Here is a 17,431-nt window from a genome sequence, read left to right on the forward strand (position 1 = left end):
GAGACACTCCTAAGCCTGTGTTTGTGGCTGCAAAGAAAGTCAAAGTGAAGCCCGAAGCCGGCTGTTGTTGGACGTTGGCTGCCAAATAAATAGCAGATTAGAAGCCCGAAGTACTGAACTGAAGACCAGCTGCAGCCAGCTCAGCTGTTTAACTCCTCCTGGGACTGGGGGGAGGCAGCGTTTGTCATTAGCCTGCCTGCTCAGTGCAGCCTGCTGCTGATCAGCAGATGAGTTAAGAAGAATCATATATGACTCCTAAATTCACAAACTCTAAGTAAACTGCTAAATCTTTTTGTAATCTGGATTCCTGTGATTCATCAATGATTAAAGAGATGAGTTATTTTTCATTCTAAGTGGAGATAAAGTGAAAAACACTGTGCAGGGAAACTTTGGGATTGACTTTCCAGTTTCTGAGTTTGTTTCAGGTCCTATTGTTTCTGAATCAGAAACTCACAAGCAGTACATGACAAACTTGCAGCAGACAGGCTGCGTGTGTGCAGACAAAAAAAAAAACCTAAGGCTCATGAAATTTATTTTCACAGAGAAAGAGGACTACATCGTCTGGGCTGTAGAGCTCTGATGAAGAAAAGCAGCATACAGAGCCTACAGCACTTCTATACTGTGAAATAGAACTAATTTCATGAGAAAATTAAGTAAGCTTACTGTTTGCTCTGATAACATTCCCAACACCATGTTCCACGGGAACAAAACTAAAACTACTTGCTTGAAGTTTAATAACCATATAGCAAATAGAAACGAAATGGGAGCCAATTATTTATTTTAAAAAACTCTAGCAGAGAAGTTGAAACAGGAAAAAATGTCTTCTGAGATTTCTGAATCAGCCATTACATTTTTTTTAAAGCTTGAGCTCTATAAGGCTGCCTAACACACTTCCAGCAATAATAATTCCCTGTAGTCAGTGTTTTCAGTTAAGTAGCAGGTGTGTCATTCAGCTTTGTGGAAAGGACGAGGTTTTAAATTTAGTTCACTCCTTTGGAACTTGTGAGTGACTTACAATCAGACACAGGGAGGTATTTTCCTGTCCTTCCAGGGCTTACAATTTAAGGGACCAAATCAATAAGGTGTGCTCAGGCTTTACACAGGGTTAGCACAACTTGGGTACATAATGCGGAAAGGGGTTTCACGCACAAACTAACCCTGCAGAAAGCCTTGGTAACACAGCTAATTTACTATTCAGCACAGATACAGAAAAGTGTGCTGAAGAGTGAAGTGATAGCAGGCATAGAGGACCCACAACTTGGCTTTGATGATCTGAGGTGAAGTGCACAAGGGGGCTGAGTGATACATTTCTGGTGGTCAATGTATGGCCCACTGGTTGAATGTAGGGGAATATGTGACAAGGGGTAGTAGTAAGGGGGAGGGGAGGGGAATATGTGACAGGGGGCAGGGTGAGAGCGAGAAAGGGTGGGGAGAGGATCCGAAAAGGATATATGTGGGCGGGGCAGGGGGCGTGGTGTAGGCGGGGCAGGGGCAGGGCAGGGGCGGGGCATGTGTCCTCTTTTTCAGAGGACAAAATATGGTAACCCCCTTGTAGACGGTATGCGTTAAGATTTCATGTTATTTGTGCTTTATGAAATGCACCGTATCGACGCTATTCCCGATTTACTGCAGTTTTAAAGAGTGCTTGCAACTCGGGGGAAAATCAGAGAGGTGTAGACATTGATATGTCACTTTAAGTGTGGGAGAAAAAAAAATCAGTGTTTTACGTCCTCGTTCACTGCCCAGAAACTGGAATGCAAAACAAACAAAAATCTTAAAGATTAGTCAGGGTGGCGCCAGCTGTCAGTCGCTCTATGATGGTACGAGAAAATGTCTGGCATGAAGTGACGTCAAAACGTTGAAACCAAATAGGATCGCCTCTGTTTCCCCTTCCCGGCGCAGTCGTCATCGACGTACACTCATAAAGCAAGCAATCCTATGAGCTGCTGCATCCATGTTGTCGTTCTTTGTTGTTGGTAGCATTTCTCACTTATGTTTTCAAACATGCTGGCTATAAACAGAGGAAGTATAATAACGGAATAACTTTTCATAGGTAGAGTAGTGATTTAAATTGTACTCTGTGTCATTTGGAGGGGCTGGTGATAGGGACACTCTAGCTCTGTTATATTTTATTTATTTGTTTGTTACATTGGTACCCTACATTTTCCCACCCATCTGCAAGCTCAGTGTGGCTTACATAATACTGTAAAGGCTGATAACAAATACAAGGTTGTATTGTGGTCATATGAGGTAGGTGTGTGTCAGGCACCGTGAAGGTAGAAGGGAATGAGGATTGTATATTAGTCCGTACCATCAGTGGTTGTGCTGTGTTGCTGGATGTAGGGATTTACGTTGGATCAGTGGGGTATGCATTTTTTAAGAGGTTGGTTTTTACTGATTTTCTGAAGTTTAGATTGCTCTTACAGCTTTTGGGAGTCCATTCCATAGTTGTGCACTTACGTAGAAGCTAGATGCGTAAGTTGTTTTGTATTTGGCCTTTGCAATTTGGGTACTGTAAATTTAGGTATGATCGTGAAGATCCGATTCTGTTTCCGTTTGGTAGGTCTATGAGGTCTGTCATGTATCCTGGGACTACGCCGTAGATGATTTTGAAGATGATCCGTTTTTTGATTGGGAGCCAGTGCAACTTTTCTCAGAGGGGTTTAGCACTATCGAAGCGTGATTTACCAAGTATCAGCCTGGCAGCTGTGTTTTGGGCGGTCTGGAGTTTTTTTTGCGAGTTGTTCTTTACATCCCACATAGATTGCATTGCAGTACTCCGCATGGCTTAGAACCATTGATTGTATTAGGTTTCAAAATTTTTTTTTCTCCTGGTAAGGGGACACTAAAATAGACATCATGTTATGAGAATCAGTTGCTCAACATTATAATTTCTATTTATTTATGACATTTATATCACATGTTAAAGTGAATTAGGGTGAAACCTGGAACATTTAGGGGTTTTTTTTTCCCCTGTGCCTAGATCAAAAGAAAAAGATGGCATATGGGAACTTGCTCCTTTTCTTTTGTGGATTGCCATGGTATATTATAAAGATGCATTTGATATTGAATAATGAGGGCAGAGCTGCCTTCATGCAGAAGTCCAGAGTCAGTCTAAATATGCCAACATAGTCCAGTTGAGCACACTAGTAGCTGCCAAGTTCATACAAAGTTAATTATCTTTAGTGGAAAATAAATCTGTTGGCTCAGGCTGCCTGCTATGTGAATATTCCATCGTTTCATTACTGCTATTACATATTATAGGCATTTGCTTTAAACATTTGTTTTGTTTATCCAGACCTTACATGCATATGTTTTTGCATTTTAAAGCCAAAGGAGAATCCTAAGGGTGGTTAAACAATTAGGTATAAACCGTGTTGTTTCTGACTTTACTTGTTTTGGAGTGCTTTGGGTCCTGCTGATCTGTACATCTGCTGTCTGGAATTTTGGAAGATGGAAATGAGAAAATAAAAATTAAGTTTTGAATGCACTCTGTAGAAGTTGTTTACTTTTGTGATGTGTGTATGGATGCCTATTCTGGCTTAACTGTCTATAGTTACAGCTATGATCAGCATCATTAAAGGACAAACTTTTAATTCCCAGTTGGGTATATATGCTATTGTCAACTTTGCTAAATGTTTCAGCTGTACCCATCTATTTGCTCCCATGATATGTCTCACTGTATTTTGAAATGTAAGCTACATTGAACCTATCTTTGCTTGAGATAATGTGTGACATAAATGTTAAAGAAGAACAATCTTTTATTCTCCACCTTTTAAGATACTGCCTACCTGCTGGATAGTTATGGCACAAGAAAAGCAAGTTTGGTCCAGTAAAGACTAACTCAAAATAACCTGTTCCTTAGCTGGGCCTTAGTATTACCATATTGTAAATGCAACTGTACCAGTCCTCTGTGGTTATGTTCCACTAATAAGTTAAATGACTAACTGGCTTTCTTGAAAGGATTATATAAACTTTGGATGCATGACTAGGGGTACAAACGCACACTTATTTAGTCAATATGTACAGTCATAAAACAAGCTTTTAGGGTGGATAGTGTTCACAATGAGCTCCTTTTATTAGAAACCAAATAGAAGAGATAAGAGTTTTCAGTTTTGGCACAGTATAAACCATCACAAGAACAAAATATAAGAAAACCAATGGACTGCTTTAGGGGCTTATAGCCCATTTAGTTATGTTTAAACAAAGCTTTTGACTTTTTACAGGTGGACCACTCATAGGCAGTCCCTTATTTCTAATAATCTTTTGCTATTGTTTTCGAGTTTGCAATTGTTTTGGGTGTACTGAAACTACGGCAAGCTCCACCTACTGGCTTCACTGGATAGGCTCACTTCATCTCCGGTTTTATCCAACCGCCTTGGCAACATAGGAGCTAAATCCATGAGCTGAGGATGTTGGGCATAGGGTGAGGGGCTTAGAGAAATAGAAAGAGAATGCTGGGTAGACTACAAGGGAGACAGAAAAGGGGATGCTGGAAATGGCAGTGTCCAGGGAGATCGAAGGGGATGCTGGATATAAGGCGATAGATGGGGAAGGAAGAGAGGAGATGCTTCCCCTTTTCTCTCTTACCTCCTCCCTCCTCACAATGCCCAGCAAGTGATTGCAGAAGGTAAAATTGATGAACAAATGTGGGAAAGGGGTGGAATGAAATGGAAAGCTGTAGGTAAAAAGAGAGAGAGATTAGACTGGTTGATAAGGAGTGAAATCTGGATAGAGAAGCAGATAAGTGGAAGGACGAGAGCAGTGTTAAGAGTTGGATGTGGGGAGGAAGGGAAGGAGGAGGAGAGACAAAAGGTAAATGGCTATAAGACCCTAGAAAGAGTAAAGAGAAGACAAAGGAAAGCGGACATTGGAGCCAAAGACCAACAGAACTGAAAAGTGAACTTGCAGAACTATTGTTAGTAATGTCATATATTTGTGAAATCAAGCATGGTAATGGAAGATTGGTATGGTATGAAATTGGTATTGGTATGAAATCAAACATGGTAGTGGCCAATGTAATGCCGATTTTTAAAAAGGGTTCCAGAGGTGATCCGGGAAATTACAGACCCGTGAGCCTGACATCGATGTTGGGCAAAACGGTAGAAACTATTATAAAGAACAAAATTACAGAACATATACATAAGCATGGATTAATGAGACAAATTCAACATGGATTTGGTAAAGGGAAATCTTGCCTCACCAATCTATTACATTTCTTTGAAGGGGTGAACCAACATGTGGATAAAGGTGAGCTGGTCGATATTGAGTATATGTATTTTCAAAAGGCATTTGACAGAGTACCTCATGAAAGACTTCCAGAGGAATCTGGAAAGTCATGAGATAGGAGGTAGTGTTCTGTTGTGGATTAAAAGCTGGTTAAAGGATGGCAAACAGAGAGTAGGGTTAAATGGTCAGTATCCTCAATGGAGAAAGGTAGATAGTGGGAAAGAGAAACCCAAACTATAGCTACCTAATGCAAGGTTCCACATTAGGAGCCACGCACCAGGAAAAAGATCTAGGTGTCATTGTTGATGATACGTTGAAACCTTCTGCTCGGTGTGCAGTGGCAGCGAAGAAAGCAAGTAGAATGTTAGGTATTATTAAGGAAAGGAATATAAAACAAAAACGAGGATGATATATCTTTATCGCTCCATGGTGCAACCGCACCTTGAATACTGTGTGCAGTTCTGGTCACCACATCTCAAAAAAGATATAGTGGAATTGGAAAAAGGTACAGAGAAGGGTGACGAAAATAATAATGGGGATGGATGGGACGACTTCCCCATAAGGAAAGGCTGAAGCGGCTAGTGCTCTTCAGCTTGTAGAAAAGACGGCTGAGGAGAGATATGATAGAGTTATACAAAATAATGAGTGGAATGGGTAGATGTGAGTCGCTTGTTTACTCTTTCCAAAAATACTAGGACTAGGGGGCACACAATGAAGATACAAAGTCGTAAATTTAAAACAAATTGGAAAAAATATTTCTTCACTCAACATGTAATTAAACACTGGAATTGATTGCCAGAGAATGTGGTAAAAGCAGTTAGCAGGGTTTAGATAGCTTCCTAAAAGAAAAGTCCATAAGCCATTATTAAGATGGACTTGAAAAAATTCACTGCTTATTTCTAGGATACAATACCAAAAAATAGTAGAGATGAACTGGAGAGTTGGTCAAGACAAGCGTGATCAGGGAAAGTCTCATACAGTCACTGTGATGACGCTGGTCTCCGATTCGCTAGTCTGCCGATATAGCCTGTAGTCCTGCACGGGTATTCCCAACAGGTGCCTGTTTCGCTACACACCGCTTTATCAAGGGATACTGGTGCCCAGGATCATGTGTCGACTTTACTTCGGTCTATCAGCTTCGGCAAAGACGCTGAAATAAAGCCGAAGCTGATAGACCGTCCGAAATAAAGCCAACACATGATCCTGGGCATCAGTATCCCTTGATAAAGCGGTGTGTAGCGAAACGGGCACCTGTTGGGAATACCCATGCAGGACTACAGGCTATATCGGCAGACTAGCGAATGGGAGACCAGCGTCAGCACAGATAAACGTGACTTTAGAATCTAAGATTGTATTGCCGCATCACCTTAAATTTATGACTCAAAAGAGAGTACAGACAAACGTGCTGAAGATCACTCCTCCAGTAAACAACCAAATTAATTAAGAAATTTTGTAACAAATTCTGGAAGGAGGGGGTTAGTCTATGATTATAAGTGTCACGCAATTAGGGTTCACCTATATTGGTGTCAAAAATCACTCTAGTGACAGTATGAGACTTTCCCTGATCACGCTTGTCTTGACCAACTCTCCAGTTCATCTCTACTATTTTTTGGCATTGGTATTGTAGACGATGCAGTAGAGTTTGGCCCGAGATTATTGAAAGTATTTCTAGGATAAGCAGCATAAAATGTATTGTACTGTTTTGGGATATTACCAAGTGAAATAGTAACAGATCAGATTCACTATATTCCTGTGTTACATACCAACACCACTTCAAGTGAATCAAAAAACTGACACACTGGTGTAAATTGAAAATGGGAGGAAAAACCTCATACTACTGTGGCCCAACATAGTCCATCGAACCAAACTGCCAACTAAGCAGATCAGGGGTGCACAGTTAAAAAGTCATCATTGGTTACCCCCACCACCAAAGTGCCCAATTCAAAATTCATTGTACATCAAAAAGCAATTCTTATGTGAACTGAGCACTTTGTAAGTCTAAGTATTTGTTTTTATATATTGTATTTGTTTCTCTACCAGACTGGACGAACGCCTTTACAGTACTATGTAAGCCACATTGAGCCTGCAAATAGGTGTGGGATACAAATGTAACAAATAAATAAGTGCTTTGAAAATGAGCCCCATTGTGTCTTTGTACAATTTCTAGGAAGAGTAGTTTGCACTTCTATTGATTAGCATCTGTAAATTCATAGAAAATATATTGGTGACACGTTTCCATTTTACAGAAAATAGCATTTTAGTGAAAACATAATTTTTAATTTTCTGTTGTTTGTAAAACATTTTATTGGATCAAATACAGATTCTGTTGATCAGATTGTAGTGTTTCATGAGCCTTTAAGACCCTTTCTTCAAATACGCCCATATTAGAATAATTTTCATATTATTCCAATAAAAGTATAACCCCCTATAAATTCAGTATGCCATTATAATTAGTTTAATAAAATTTTTCTTATCTGATGCAGATACCAGAGGCTTTGCCAGCTAGCCATGACGTAACAAGAGGGCATCAGCCTGCACAGCTGAAAGATGAGAGTTACACGCAAGCGTCTCTGCTCCCTCCTCTTCTGTGTGTACTCCTTGTTCTCCCTCTACGCTGCGTACACTGTCTTTTTTAAGAGCCACGTCCATTCTCGTACTCACAGGGTGACACATAAAAAAGAGACTCATCCTCAAGAGCCCTCTTCTCTGGGAAACGAAGACTGGAACCCTTGGGAAGATGATGAAAGAGGTATGCAAGGCACTTCAGAGCAGAAGCATGCTTTTTCTCCTAGTTCACCTGTCAAATTTAGAGTACAAATCTGGGGCAAAGCTGCTATTGGACTTTATCTCTGGCAACATATATTTGAAGGTTGGCTGAAACCAACGTCTGCAGCAGCACAGTGGCGGGAAGGAAATCTACGGGCAGGGAAAACACATTTTAATTTTATCACAGGTCCTGCTGTAGTCCCAGGTTATTTTTCAGTTGAGACAGATGGTGTGGTTTTAGTATTGAATGGTAGAGAAGCAGCAAAAATTGCTTATGCTACACAGTGGCTGCATTACGTGCAGACTTTAGTAGAAACTCACAAGCTGCAGGATGTAGCTGTAGTGCTCCTTGGAAGTGAACAGTGCAATAACGAATGGATTCAACCCTATCTTCAAAAATATGGAGGATTTGTGAAGTTGCTTTTCTTGGTCTATGATAGTCCATGGATTAATGAAGACGACATTTTTCAGTGGCCTCTAGGAGTTGCTACATACAGGAATTTTCCTGTGGTGAATCCTGATTGGTCCATGGTCCATGCTTCTAGACCCTACCTCTGTAATTTTATGGGAACTATTTATACAAATTCATCCAGAGACACACTTTTGGCAGTTCTTAAGCAAAATGGGCTTGACCATCATTGTTGGATTAGAGCCAGAGCGCAGTGGCAGCCTCAAGAAACAAACGAAAGCTTGAAAAACTATCAGGATGCACTGTTGCAGAGTGATCTGACCTTGAGTCCAGTAGGTGTTAATGTGGAGTGTTACAGAATTTATGAAGCTTGCTCGTATGGTTCAGTTCCTGTTGTGGAAGACATAATGACCCCGGGAAACTGTGGCAACTCATCTCTGCACCACAAGACTCCACTGCGATTACTTAAGTCCATGGGTGCTCCCTTCATTTTTATTAAAAACTGGAAAGAGCTCCCTACCCTATTAGAAAAGGAGAAGAACTTGAGCTTACAGGAAAAGATTCAAAGACGAAAGAAACTTATAGAATGGTACCAACATTTCAAAGGGCAGATGAAACAAAAATTTGTTAAAGTTTTGGAAAATTCATTTATGCAAAATAAAAAGGGTTAGTATGAAGTTTGGGAATTAAGCAGACTAAAGCTGGCATTTTTAATCATTTCTATTTCTTGCACTGGGAATGTCAATATCCCATAGTAGAGTGATGATGGCAGAAATAGGCCCAAACCTAAACCTTGGCTTTCTGGGAGGTGCTGAAAAAAAAATCAAGCGGTGATGCTGGGATACAAGCAGCAAGAAGGTAAAATTATGTATAATCATACCTGATAATTTTCTTTCCATTAATCATAGCTGATCAATCCATAGACTGGTGGGTTGTGTCCATCTACCAGCAGGTGGAGATAGAGAGCAAACTTTTGCCTCCCTATATGTGGTCATGTGCTGCCGGAAACTCCTCAGTATGTCGATATCAAAGCTCCATCTGCAGGACTCAGCACTTAGAGAATTACACCCACAAAGGGACACTCTGCCCAGCTCACCACCGCCGAAACGGGGGAGGGGAATTAACCCAGCTCATCCCCACACAAGTGGGGGAGGGGAATCCGTCCAGCTCATCCCCGTGGAGCGGGGGAGGGACACCACACCCGCCGATGCGGGGGGATCTGGCTTATCCTGCAACCGCAACCGCGGGAGGAGCTGACTGACCCTAGCACCGCCGAAGCGGGAGGGGTACAAAACTGCCCTACAACCGCACGAAGCGGGAGGGAGTGCCGGCAGAATTTATGTCTCAATCCAGCCCCGTAAAACGGAGGGGAGAGGAATGCAGCAGCTCACTGTAACACAAACTCGTCTCAACTCTTGAAGAATCCAAGTGAAAAAACTTGAACCCGAAGTCTTCCTGAAGTAACTGAAGACTAAACTTGAACCTGAAATGCAACCAGAATAGAAACCATACAGATATCTGGGCGGGGCTATGGATTGATCAGCTATGATTAATGGAAAGAAAATTATCAGGTATGATTATACATAATTTTACCTTCCATATCATCAAGCTGATCAATCCATAGACTGGTGGGATGTACCGAAGCAGTACTCACCCAGGGCGGGACATAGAAATCCCTGAACTCAACACTGAAGCTCCACACCGGGCCTCCGCCCGTGCCGCCACAGTCAAGCGGTAATGCTTGGAGAATGTATGGGCCGATGCCCAAGTTGCCGCCTTGCATATCTCTTCCAAGGAGACGGACCAGGCCTCTGCCATCGAGGCCGCCTGAGCTCTAGAGGAGTGAGCCTTCAGCTGGATAGGCGGCACCTTCCCCGCGGCCACATAAGCCGCGGCAATGACTTCCTTGACCCATCTTGCCACTGGAGGCTTAGCAGCCTGCAGACCCTTACGAGGACCTGCCAACAGGACAAACAGATGATCCGATTTCCGGAAATCATTGGTCACTTCCAAGTATCTGATGATGACTCGTCTCACATCCAGATATTTAAGAGCAGAGTACTCCTCTGGGTAGTCCTCCCTACGAAAGGAAGGGAGACAGAGCTGCTGATTCACATGGAAGCGAGAAACAATCTTGGGCAGGAAGGAAGGCACTGTGCGAATAGTCACTCCTGCCTCAGTGAACTGCAGAAAAGACTCTCGACATGAGAGTGCCTGGAGCTCGGAAACTCTTCTGGCTGAAGGATAGCCACCAAAAAGACTGCTTTCAATGTCAGGTCTTTCAGAGATGCCCTCAACAAGGGTTCAAAAGGCGGCTTCTGTAATGCTCTGAGCACCAGGTTAAAATTCCACGCAGGCACCATTGAGTGCAGAGGAGGGCGCAGGTGCTTAACTCCCTTGAGAAAACGCACCACATCTGGCTACGAAGCCAGGGAAGCACCCTTCAGGCGGTCCCTGAAGCAAGCCAGGGCCGCTACCTGGACTTAAAGGGAACTGAGCGACAGGCCTTTCTCCAGACCTTCTTGCAGGAATGCCAACACTGAAGAAATTGGAGCAGTGAATGAAGAAAATGAGCCTGCTTCGCCACGCTGCAAAGGTATGCCAAACCCTGGCATAAGCAGTAAAAGTAGAGCGCTTCCTCGCTCTCAGCATAGTGGCGATGACCTTGTCTGAGAAGTCCTTCTTCCTCAGACGCTGCCGCTCAATAGCCAGGCCGTAAGCCCAAAGGGGGAGGGATCCTCCATCACCACGGGACCCTGATGTAACAGACCCTGCTCCACTGGCAGCCCCACCAGGATTATCCAGCCCGGATGCTTTGCCAATCGGTCTAGCACCCTGCCCAACATGGGCCAGGGCGGGAACACATAGAGAAGCTCTTGTGTTGGCCACTGTTAGAGGAGAGCATCGACTCCCAGAGATCGAGGGTCCCGTCCTCTGCTGAAAAAGCGCGGCACTTGGCAACTGGCCGATGACGCCAATAGATCTAGGCTCGGCTGGCCCCAGCGCTTCGTGATATCCAAGAACGCCTGAGCCGATAACTGCCACTCTCCGGGATCCAAGGTATGGCGACTGAGAAAGTCCGCCTTGACATTCATGACTCCGGCAATGTGGGCTGCTGACAGCTGCTCCAGGCTCGCTACCGCCCACTGGCATAGATTCATGGCTGCCTTGGCTAGAGGGGTGCTCTTGGTACCTCCCTGGCGGTTGACATAGACCACAGCCGTGGCATTGTCCAACAGGACCCGTACTGGCTTCAACGCCAGTACCGGGATGAACTCCAAAAATGCCAACCGAATGGCTCTGAGTTCCAGGAGGTTGATAGACCACTTGCCTCTGCAGGAGACCAGAGCCCCTGCGCTGTCCTTCCCAAGAAGAGGGCTCCCCAGCCCGACAAAGAGGTGTCCGTCGTGACGACAATCCACTCCGGGGTCACCAGAGGCATTCCTGCAGACAACTTGTCTGTCTGCGTCCACCAGCTCAGCGCCTTGCGCACTGCTGGGTCCAAGGGAAGGCGCACAGCATAATCCTCCGACATCGGAGTCCAGCGCAGCAGCAGAGATTGTCGAAGTGGTCTCATATGAGCCCTGGCCCAGGGCACTACATCCATCGTGGCCGACATAGAGCCCAACAGCTGCACATAGTCCCAAGTCCGAATAGGAGAGGCTACTAGGAACTAGTCCACCTGAGCCTGAAGCTTGACAATCCAATTGTCTGGCAGGAACACTGCCCACTTGGGTGTCGAATCGAACTCCCAGATGCTCCAGGGACTGAGTCGGGCGCAGCTGGCTTTTCTCCCAGTTGATGATCCACCTCAGGGAGCTCGAAAGAGCAACCACCCGGTTCACAGCTTTGCCGCACTCTGCATAAGAGGGGCTTGGATCAACCAGTCGTCCAGATAAGAATGGACTTGAACTCCTTCCTTCCACAGGAAGGCCGCGATGACCACCATTACTTTGGATAAGGTCCGCGGAGCAGTAGTCAACCCGAACGGGAGGGCTCTGAACTGGAAGTGTCGACCAGTACTGCAAAACGCAAAAAGCGTTGATGAGGAGGCCAGATGGGAATATGCAAGTACGCGTCCTTGAAGTCCAAGGATGCCAGGAACTCTCCTGCCTTCACTGCCGCTATAACAGAGCGGAGGGTCTCCATGCGAAAGTGCCGAACTTTCAAGGCCCAATGGACCCCTTGAGGTCGAGGATAGGCCGTACAGAACCTCCTTTCTTTGGAATCACAAAGAAAAAGGAGTAACGTCCCTTGCCAGGCTGATTCTCTGGCACCGGAACGACCGCCCCCAGGCGGAACAGATTGTCCAAGGTCTGCTGCACTGCCACAGCTTTGACCGGAGACTTGCAGGGAGAGAGTACAAACCCGTCTTTTAAGGGTCGGCAGAACTCTAGCTTGTAGCCGTCTCTGATGACTTCCAGCACTCAAGCGTCTGAAGTTATTGTGGTCCACTCGCCCATACCAATCTGCACTGAGGCGTGGACCAAGGCCCCGTCATTGGGTACGAGACCCTGGGGGAGGACCGGAGGGAGCACCTCCGGGACGGCGGTCTCTGCGAAAGGAATGCTGCTTGGGGGAGAAGTTCCTCTTGAAGGAAGAGAGGGCAGAGGAGCCCGACCTGCCCGGGCGGTACCGACGGGCTTCCTGAGCCCGTCCTCTGGAGGTACCAGGGCGAGTACTAGCCCGAGCCCTGACCTCTGGTAACTTCTTGCCCTTAGACGTGCCGAGATCGGTCACGATTTTGTCCAGCTCGACCCCAAAGAGCAGCTTGCCTTTAAAAGGCAATCTAGCCAGGCGGGATTTAGAGGCATGGTCAGCAGACCAATGTTTCAGCCAAAGCCACCGCCGCGCAGAGATTGTCTGAGCCATGCCTTTAGCTGAGGCTCTCAAGACATCATACAGCAAGTCTGCCAAATAGGCTAAGCCCGATTCCAGGGCCGGCCAAACAGCCCTCAAGGAATGATCCGAGGGGGAAGCCCGCTGCACCATAGTCAGGCACGCCCTGGCCACATAGGAGCCGCAAACTGAGGCCTGCAAACTTAAAGCAGCCGCCTCAAAGGACGACCTTAAGGCCGCCTCCAATCCTCTGTCTTGGGCGTCCTTTAGGGCCGTGCCACCTTCCACTGGTAACGCCGTTTTCTTAGTCACCGCAGTGATTAAAGAATCCACGGTAGGCCACAGAAAGGCCTCACGTTCACCTTCAGGCAAAGGATAGCGGCGGGACATAGCCCTAGCCACTTTAAGGCTCGCTTCCGGGACATCCCATTGAGCCGAAATTAAGGAGTGCATGGCATCATGCATGTGGAAGGTTCTAGGCGGGCGCTTCGTCCCCAGCATAATGGCAGAGCCAACGGGCTGAGGGAGAGACGTCCTCCGGAGAGGAAATCTTCAAAATGCCCATGGCCTGCACTAACAGGTTGGGCAAATCCTCTGAGCTAAAGAGCCGCTGCAGAGGGGTCATCCGCTCCATCCGAGCGGGGATCCGTCTCCTCCAAGGAATCCGCAAAGGACCGTTGGGAGACCTCAGACACGCTGCCCTCATCTACATCGGAGGAGACAAAGTCCTCCAAGGCCTGGGAATCAACCCGAGGGCGTTTACCTCTGGGAACCTCAACCTCTTTACCAGACGAGGGAGCAGGGGCAGCGTTTTGCATGAGGAAAGCCTGATGCAGCAGCAAAACAAACACGGGGGAGAAACCCCCCAGACTGTGCACTTCCGCAGCCTGGGCAACAGCCCTAGACGCACCCTCAACCGGCGCTCGCAAGAGCGGGGGAGAGACATGCTGCGCATCCAAAATGGCGTCCGGTGCGACACTCCGCGAAGGAGCCGCGCGGGAAGAACGGCGCTTAACTTTAGCCGCTTTTGTGCCGTCGCCCAAATTAAGGGCGTTCATGGCATTAATGTCTCCAACCTCAAGGGCGGCCCCCAAAGAAGCCGTCCGAGCCGCGTGGCCGGCCAAGATGGCGGAGGCGAGGAGCGGGGGATGGGCGTTTATGGCGGGAAAAACCGCCACGCCGGAGGAAGGACCGGGACATTCATCGGTCACGAAACTGTCACCCAACAAGGGCGAATCAGGCTGTAAGACCCCCGCATCCCCTCTAGAAGCGCTCAAGCGATCCGGGGAGCGACCCTTTGCGCCCTCGCCCTCCGACGCCATATGCCACGAGGAGAAGAATCGGGGAACCCCATGCCCGCTATAAAAAGGTAAAAATTACCTGCTATCCGCTCCGAGCTGTAACGAACTGGTGTCCCAGTGAGTAGCTGCAATGAACGTTTAAATAAACGTCGAAATAAACGCCTTTAAGGACGTTTAAAATTTTTTTTTTTTTTTTTTTTAAACGGAGCCAGCGGGAGGGGGGAGAAAAGGAGGGACCTGGCACCACCAGGTTTGCACTTGCTCAAGAAGAGCCCTCAACCCCAGGCACTCAACAAAACCTAAAAATTAGGCTTGGAGGCCTAGCCAGAGCTGCTACTGTGTGTGACCACCACCTGCTGAGATAGAGAACATACTGGGGAGTTTCCGGCAGCATATGACCACATATAGGGAGGCAAAAGTTTGCTCTCTATCTCCACCTGCTGGTAGATGGACACAACCCACCAGTCTATGGATTGATCAGCTTGATGATATGGAACATTATTTTCCTTACTGAGATAAGTTACATAATTGGTAACATTTCAGAGTGCAATATCTTTTTCCTCTGCCAAAAACACTAATATTACTGCTAGCTCTATCAGATAAAAAATAAAATCACTGTATAAATACTTAACTTGCCTTTCATTATTTTAAGACCCAAGATCCCTGCGCCAGAGACAAGCCTTGAGAGAGAAGGGTGAACATCTCTAGATATCTATGAATCTAATTTCCGGTGGGCTTACTCTGTCTGGATTTCCAGAGCATCGCCTAATGGAATTTAAGTAGACATTTATATATATATATATATATATATTTTTTTTTTTTTTTTAATATTCACGACAAACGTTTTTTTTTATCAAATCTAATACAAACTTTATCTCAAAAAACTTTTTTATAACAAGTCCAATAAAACGGATCACATGCACACTCAATCTTTCATTCATTCACGTCAATTTAATACAATAAATCTTTAAAACATCTTATATTATTACAAATATTGGATCATCGCACATAAACTGGACCTTCTTTTATCATTATCTTGACATGCCCTATCTCATATCTTATCTATTGTCCCATATTAGTCTTGAATAGTATAGATATTGTCCATCATTGCTGATTTTCCACCAGTTGTCATAAGGATTATCTTTCTCTATACTGGGACACCAGGGCACTTCTCACTTCGTCAAAACTTGTTATAGGCCCAGTAGAAATGTCCATTAAGTTTTCTTTAGCCTGAAACTTTTCCAGACTGTAGAATGAAACATAGAACCCGACACAATTGTGTTTCGCCAGCTATGGCGTCTTCAAGGGTTGTTCATTCATCCTACAAAAATATATATATATATATATTTTATTTTTTTTTTGTAGTGGGTCCCACCTTGTGTGCTGCCAAATTTTTAACAAGCAGAAAGAGTACAGCATGTAGAGCCACTGCCACAGAGGGGGTGTCATCCAGAGTTGACAGCAGCAGAGAAGTCTGTTTACATCTTTCACTAGCTCCTGCAATCTTCTCTGGCCAGAAGGAACACTTAATTGTTACTGCCCCTTCTCTACTGTGTCTCCCACAAAAATCAAACTTCAGAGGGAAGATAGCAACAGCAGAACCCAGAAAGAAATGCACTTTGCTAATTCCTGCCAGGCAGAAAGCAAGATGATTTTGGCACAGGAGATAGTGCTAGTGCTGGGGAAGCAGGGAAAGAGTGCTGCAAGCCTAGGCTGGTGCAACATAAGAATTGCCACACTGGGTCAGACCGATGGTCCATCTAGCCAAGAATCCTGCTTCCAACTGTGGCCAATCCAGGTTACAAGTAGCTGGCAGAATCCCCAGTAGTAGCAACATTCCATGGTACTGATCCCAAGGCCTCCAGTGGCTTCTCCCATGTCTATCTCAATGGCAGACTATAGACCTTTCCTTCAGGATCCTGTTCAAACCTTTTTAAAACCCAGAAATGCTAACCACTGAAACCACATCCACAGTGGCAGGGTCCCCCCGTGCTGAGAGTGCTGGAAGAAAAGCATAATTCCCAGGGATAAGAAAAGGGCAACGTGTGGCTAGAGAATATAAAATTAAGAGGCAGGAACCACTTTCTAAACTAAACTGTTGAGGCATAAGCTTTGGAGGACCAGAGTCTACTTCAGCAGATGTACAATATGAAGTACAGAACATGGGTGCTGATCCTGTAAGCAGATCACAGAATTATAAAGCACATGCTTTTTAAGTTGCCATATTCTAGATTTGTTTTTTGTCCTTGTTATTTTGAGTAGACCCTGAACTTCACTTCATGCATCTGGCAAAGTGGACTCATTCCCACAAGCTCGTGTCTCAAAGTTGTTAGTTTAGGTGGCACCTGTCTCGTCAGTTTTGTTACACCAGAATAACACAGCTACCTATTCTAAAGTTTTTATCTTAGATTATAAGCAGAAGGGAAAGATAGTACGTGGAAGGTGGCAAAAAAAAAAAAAAAAAAATCACACAAAACTATAATAAAACAAATCTAGAATACAGCAACTTAAAAGCATGTGCGTTGTAATTCTGTGATCTGCTTGTTACAGTTTGTGTGTATGTGTGTTGTAGTTGCTCTCAGAAAGACAAGTGGGTGTAAAGAAGGTAGAAGGTAGAGAAGTCAAGATGGCGCCGACACGCTGAACGCTGCAAACTTGCTCAGAGTAAATTCGCGGCTAAATTTGATTTTCCTCAAAAAAAAAAATGCCCCATAAGCGAAAAGGAACGGTGAGAGCCTTACCTTCTCAGACTCTTACGTCCTCTCCAATGCAACGAACTCTGGACGGATTTGCAATTCGGCGTCCACCAGGCGATTCGGGAGGAGGAAACCCGCTTGACGCCAGTGCAGGGGCTCAGACGTTGCTGGAAGTTGAGATCTCTTTGCCT

At 45.2% G+C, this 17,431-nt stretch overlaps 1 protein-coding gene across 5 annotated transcripts in view; it reads left to right on the plus strand.

Annotated features, from left to right (window-relative positions):
- The window catches only part of RXYLT1 (ribitol xylosyltransferase 1), a 91,036-nt gene extending 81,781 nt beyond the window's left edge, over positions 1 to 9,255 (plus strand). For 3 of the 5 annotated variants that reach the window (XM_030221346.1, XM_030221345.1, XM_030221342.1), the window contains exon 2: positions 7,713 to 9,255. In XM_030221346.1, the coding sequence (XP_030077206.1) occupies positions 7,777 to 9,075 (1,299 nt within the window). In that variant the 5' untranslated portion in view covers positions 7,713 to 7,776 and the 3' untranslated portion in view covers positions 9,076 to 9,255. Of the gene's footprint in view, positions 1 to 31; positions 74 to 1,545; positions 1,559 to 7,712 lie in introns of those variants that run through there. The other 2 variants (XM_030221347.1, XM_030221344.1) reach the window with 2 other exon arrangements.
- The last annotated feature ends 8,176 nt before the right edge of the window (positions 9,256 to 17,431 follow it).

This window comes from Microcaecilia unicolor, chromosome 12, assembly GCF_901765095.1.
Source record: "Microcaecilia unicolor chromosome 12, aMicUni1.1, whole genome shotgun sequence".
NCBI lineage: Eukaryota > Metazoa > Chordata > Amphibia > Gymnophiona > Siphonopidae > Microcaecilia > Microcaecilia unicolor.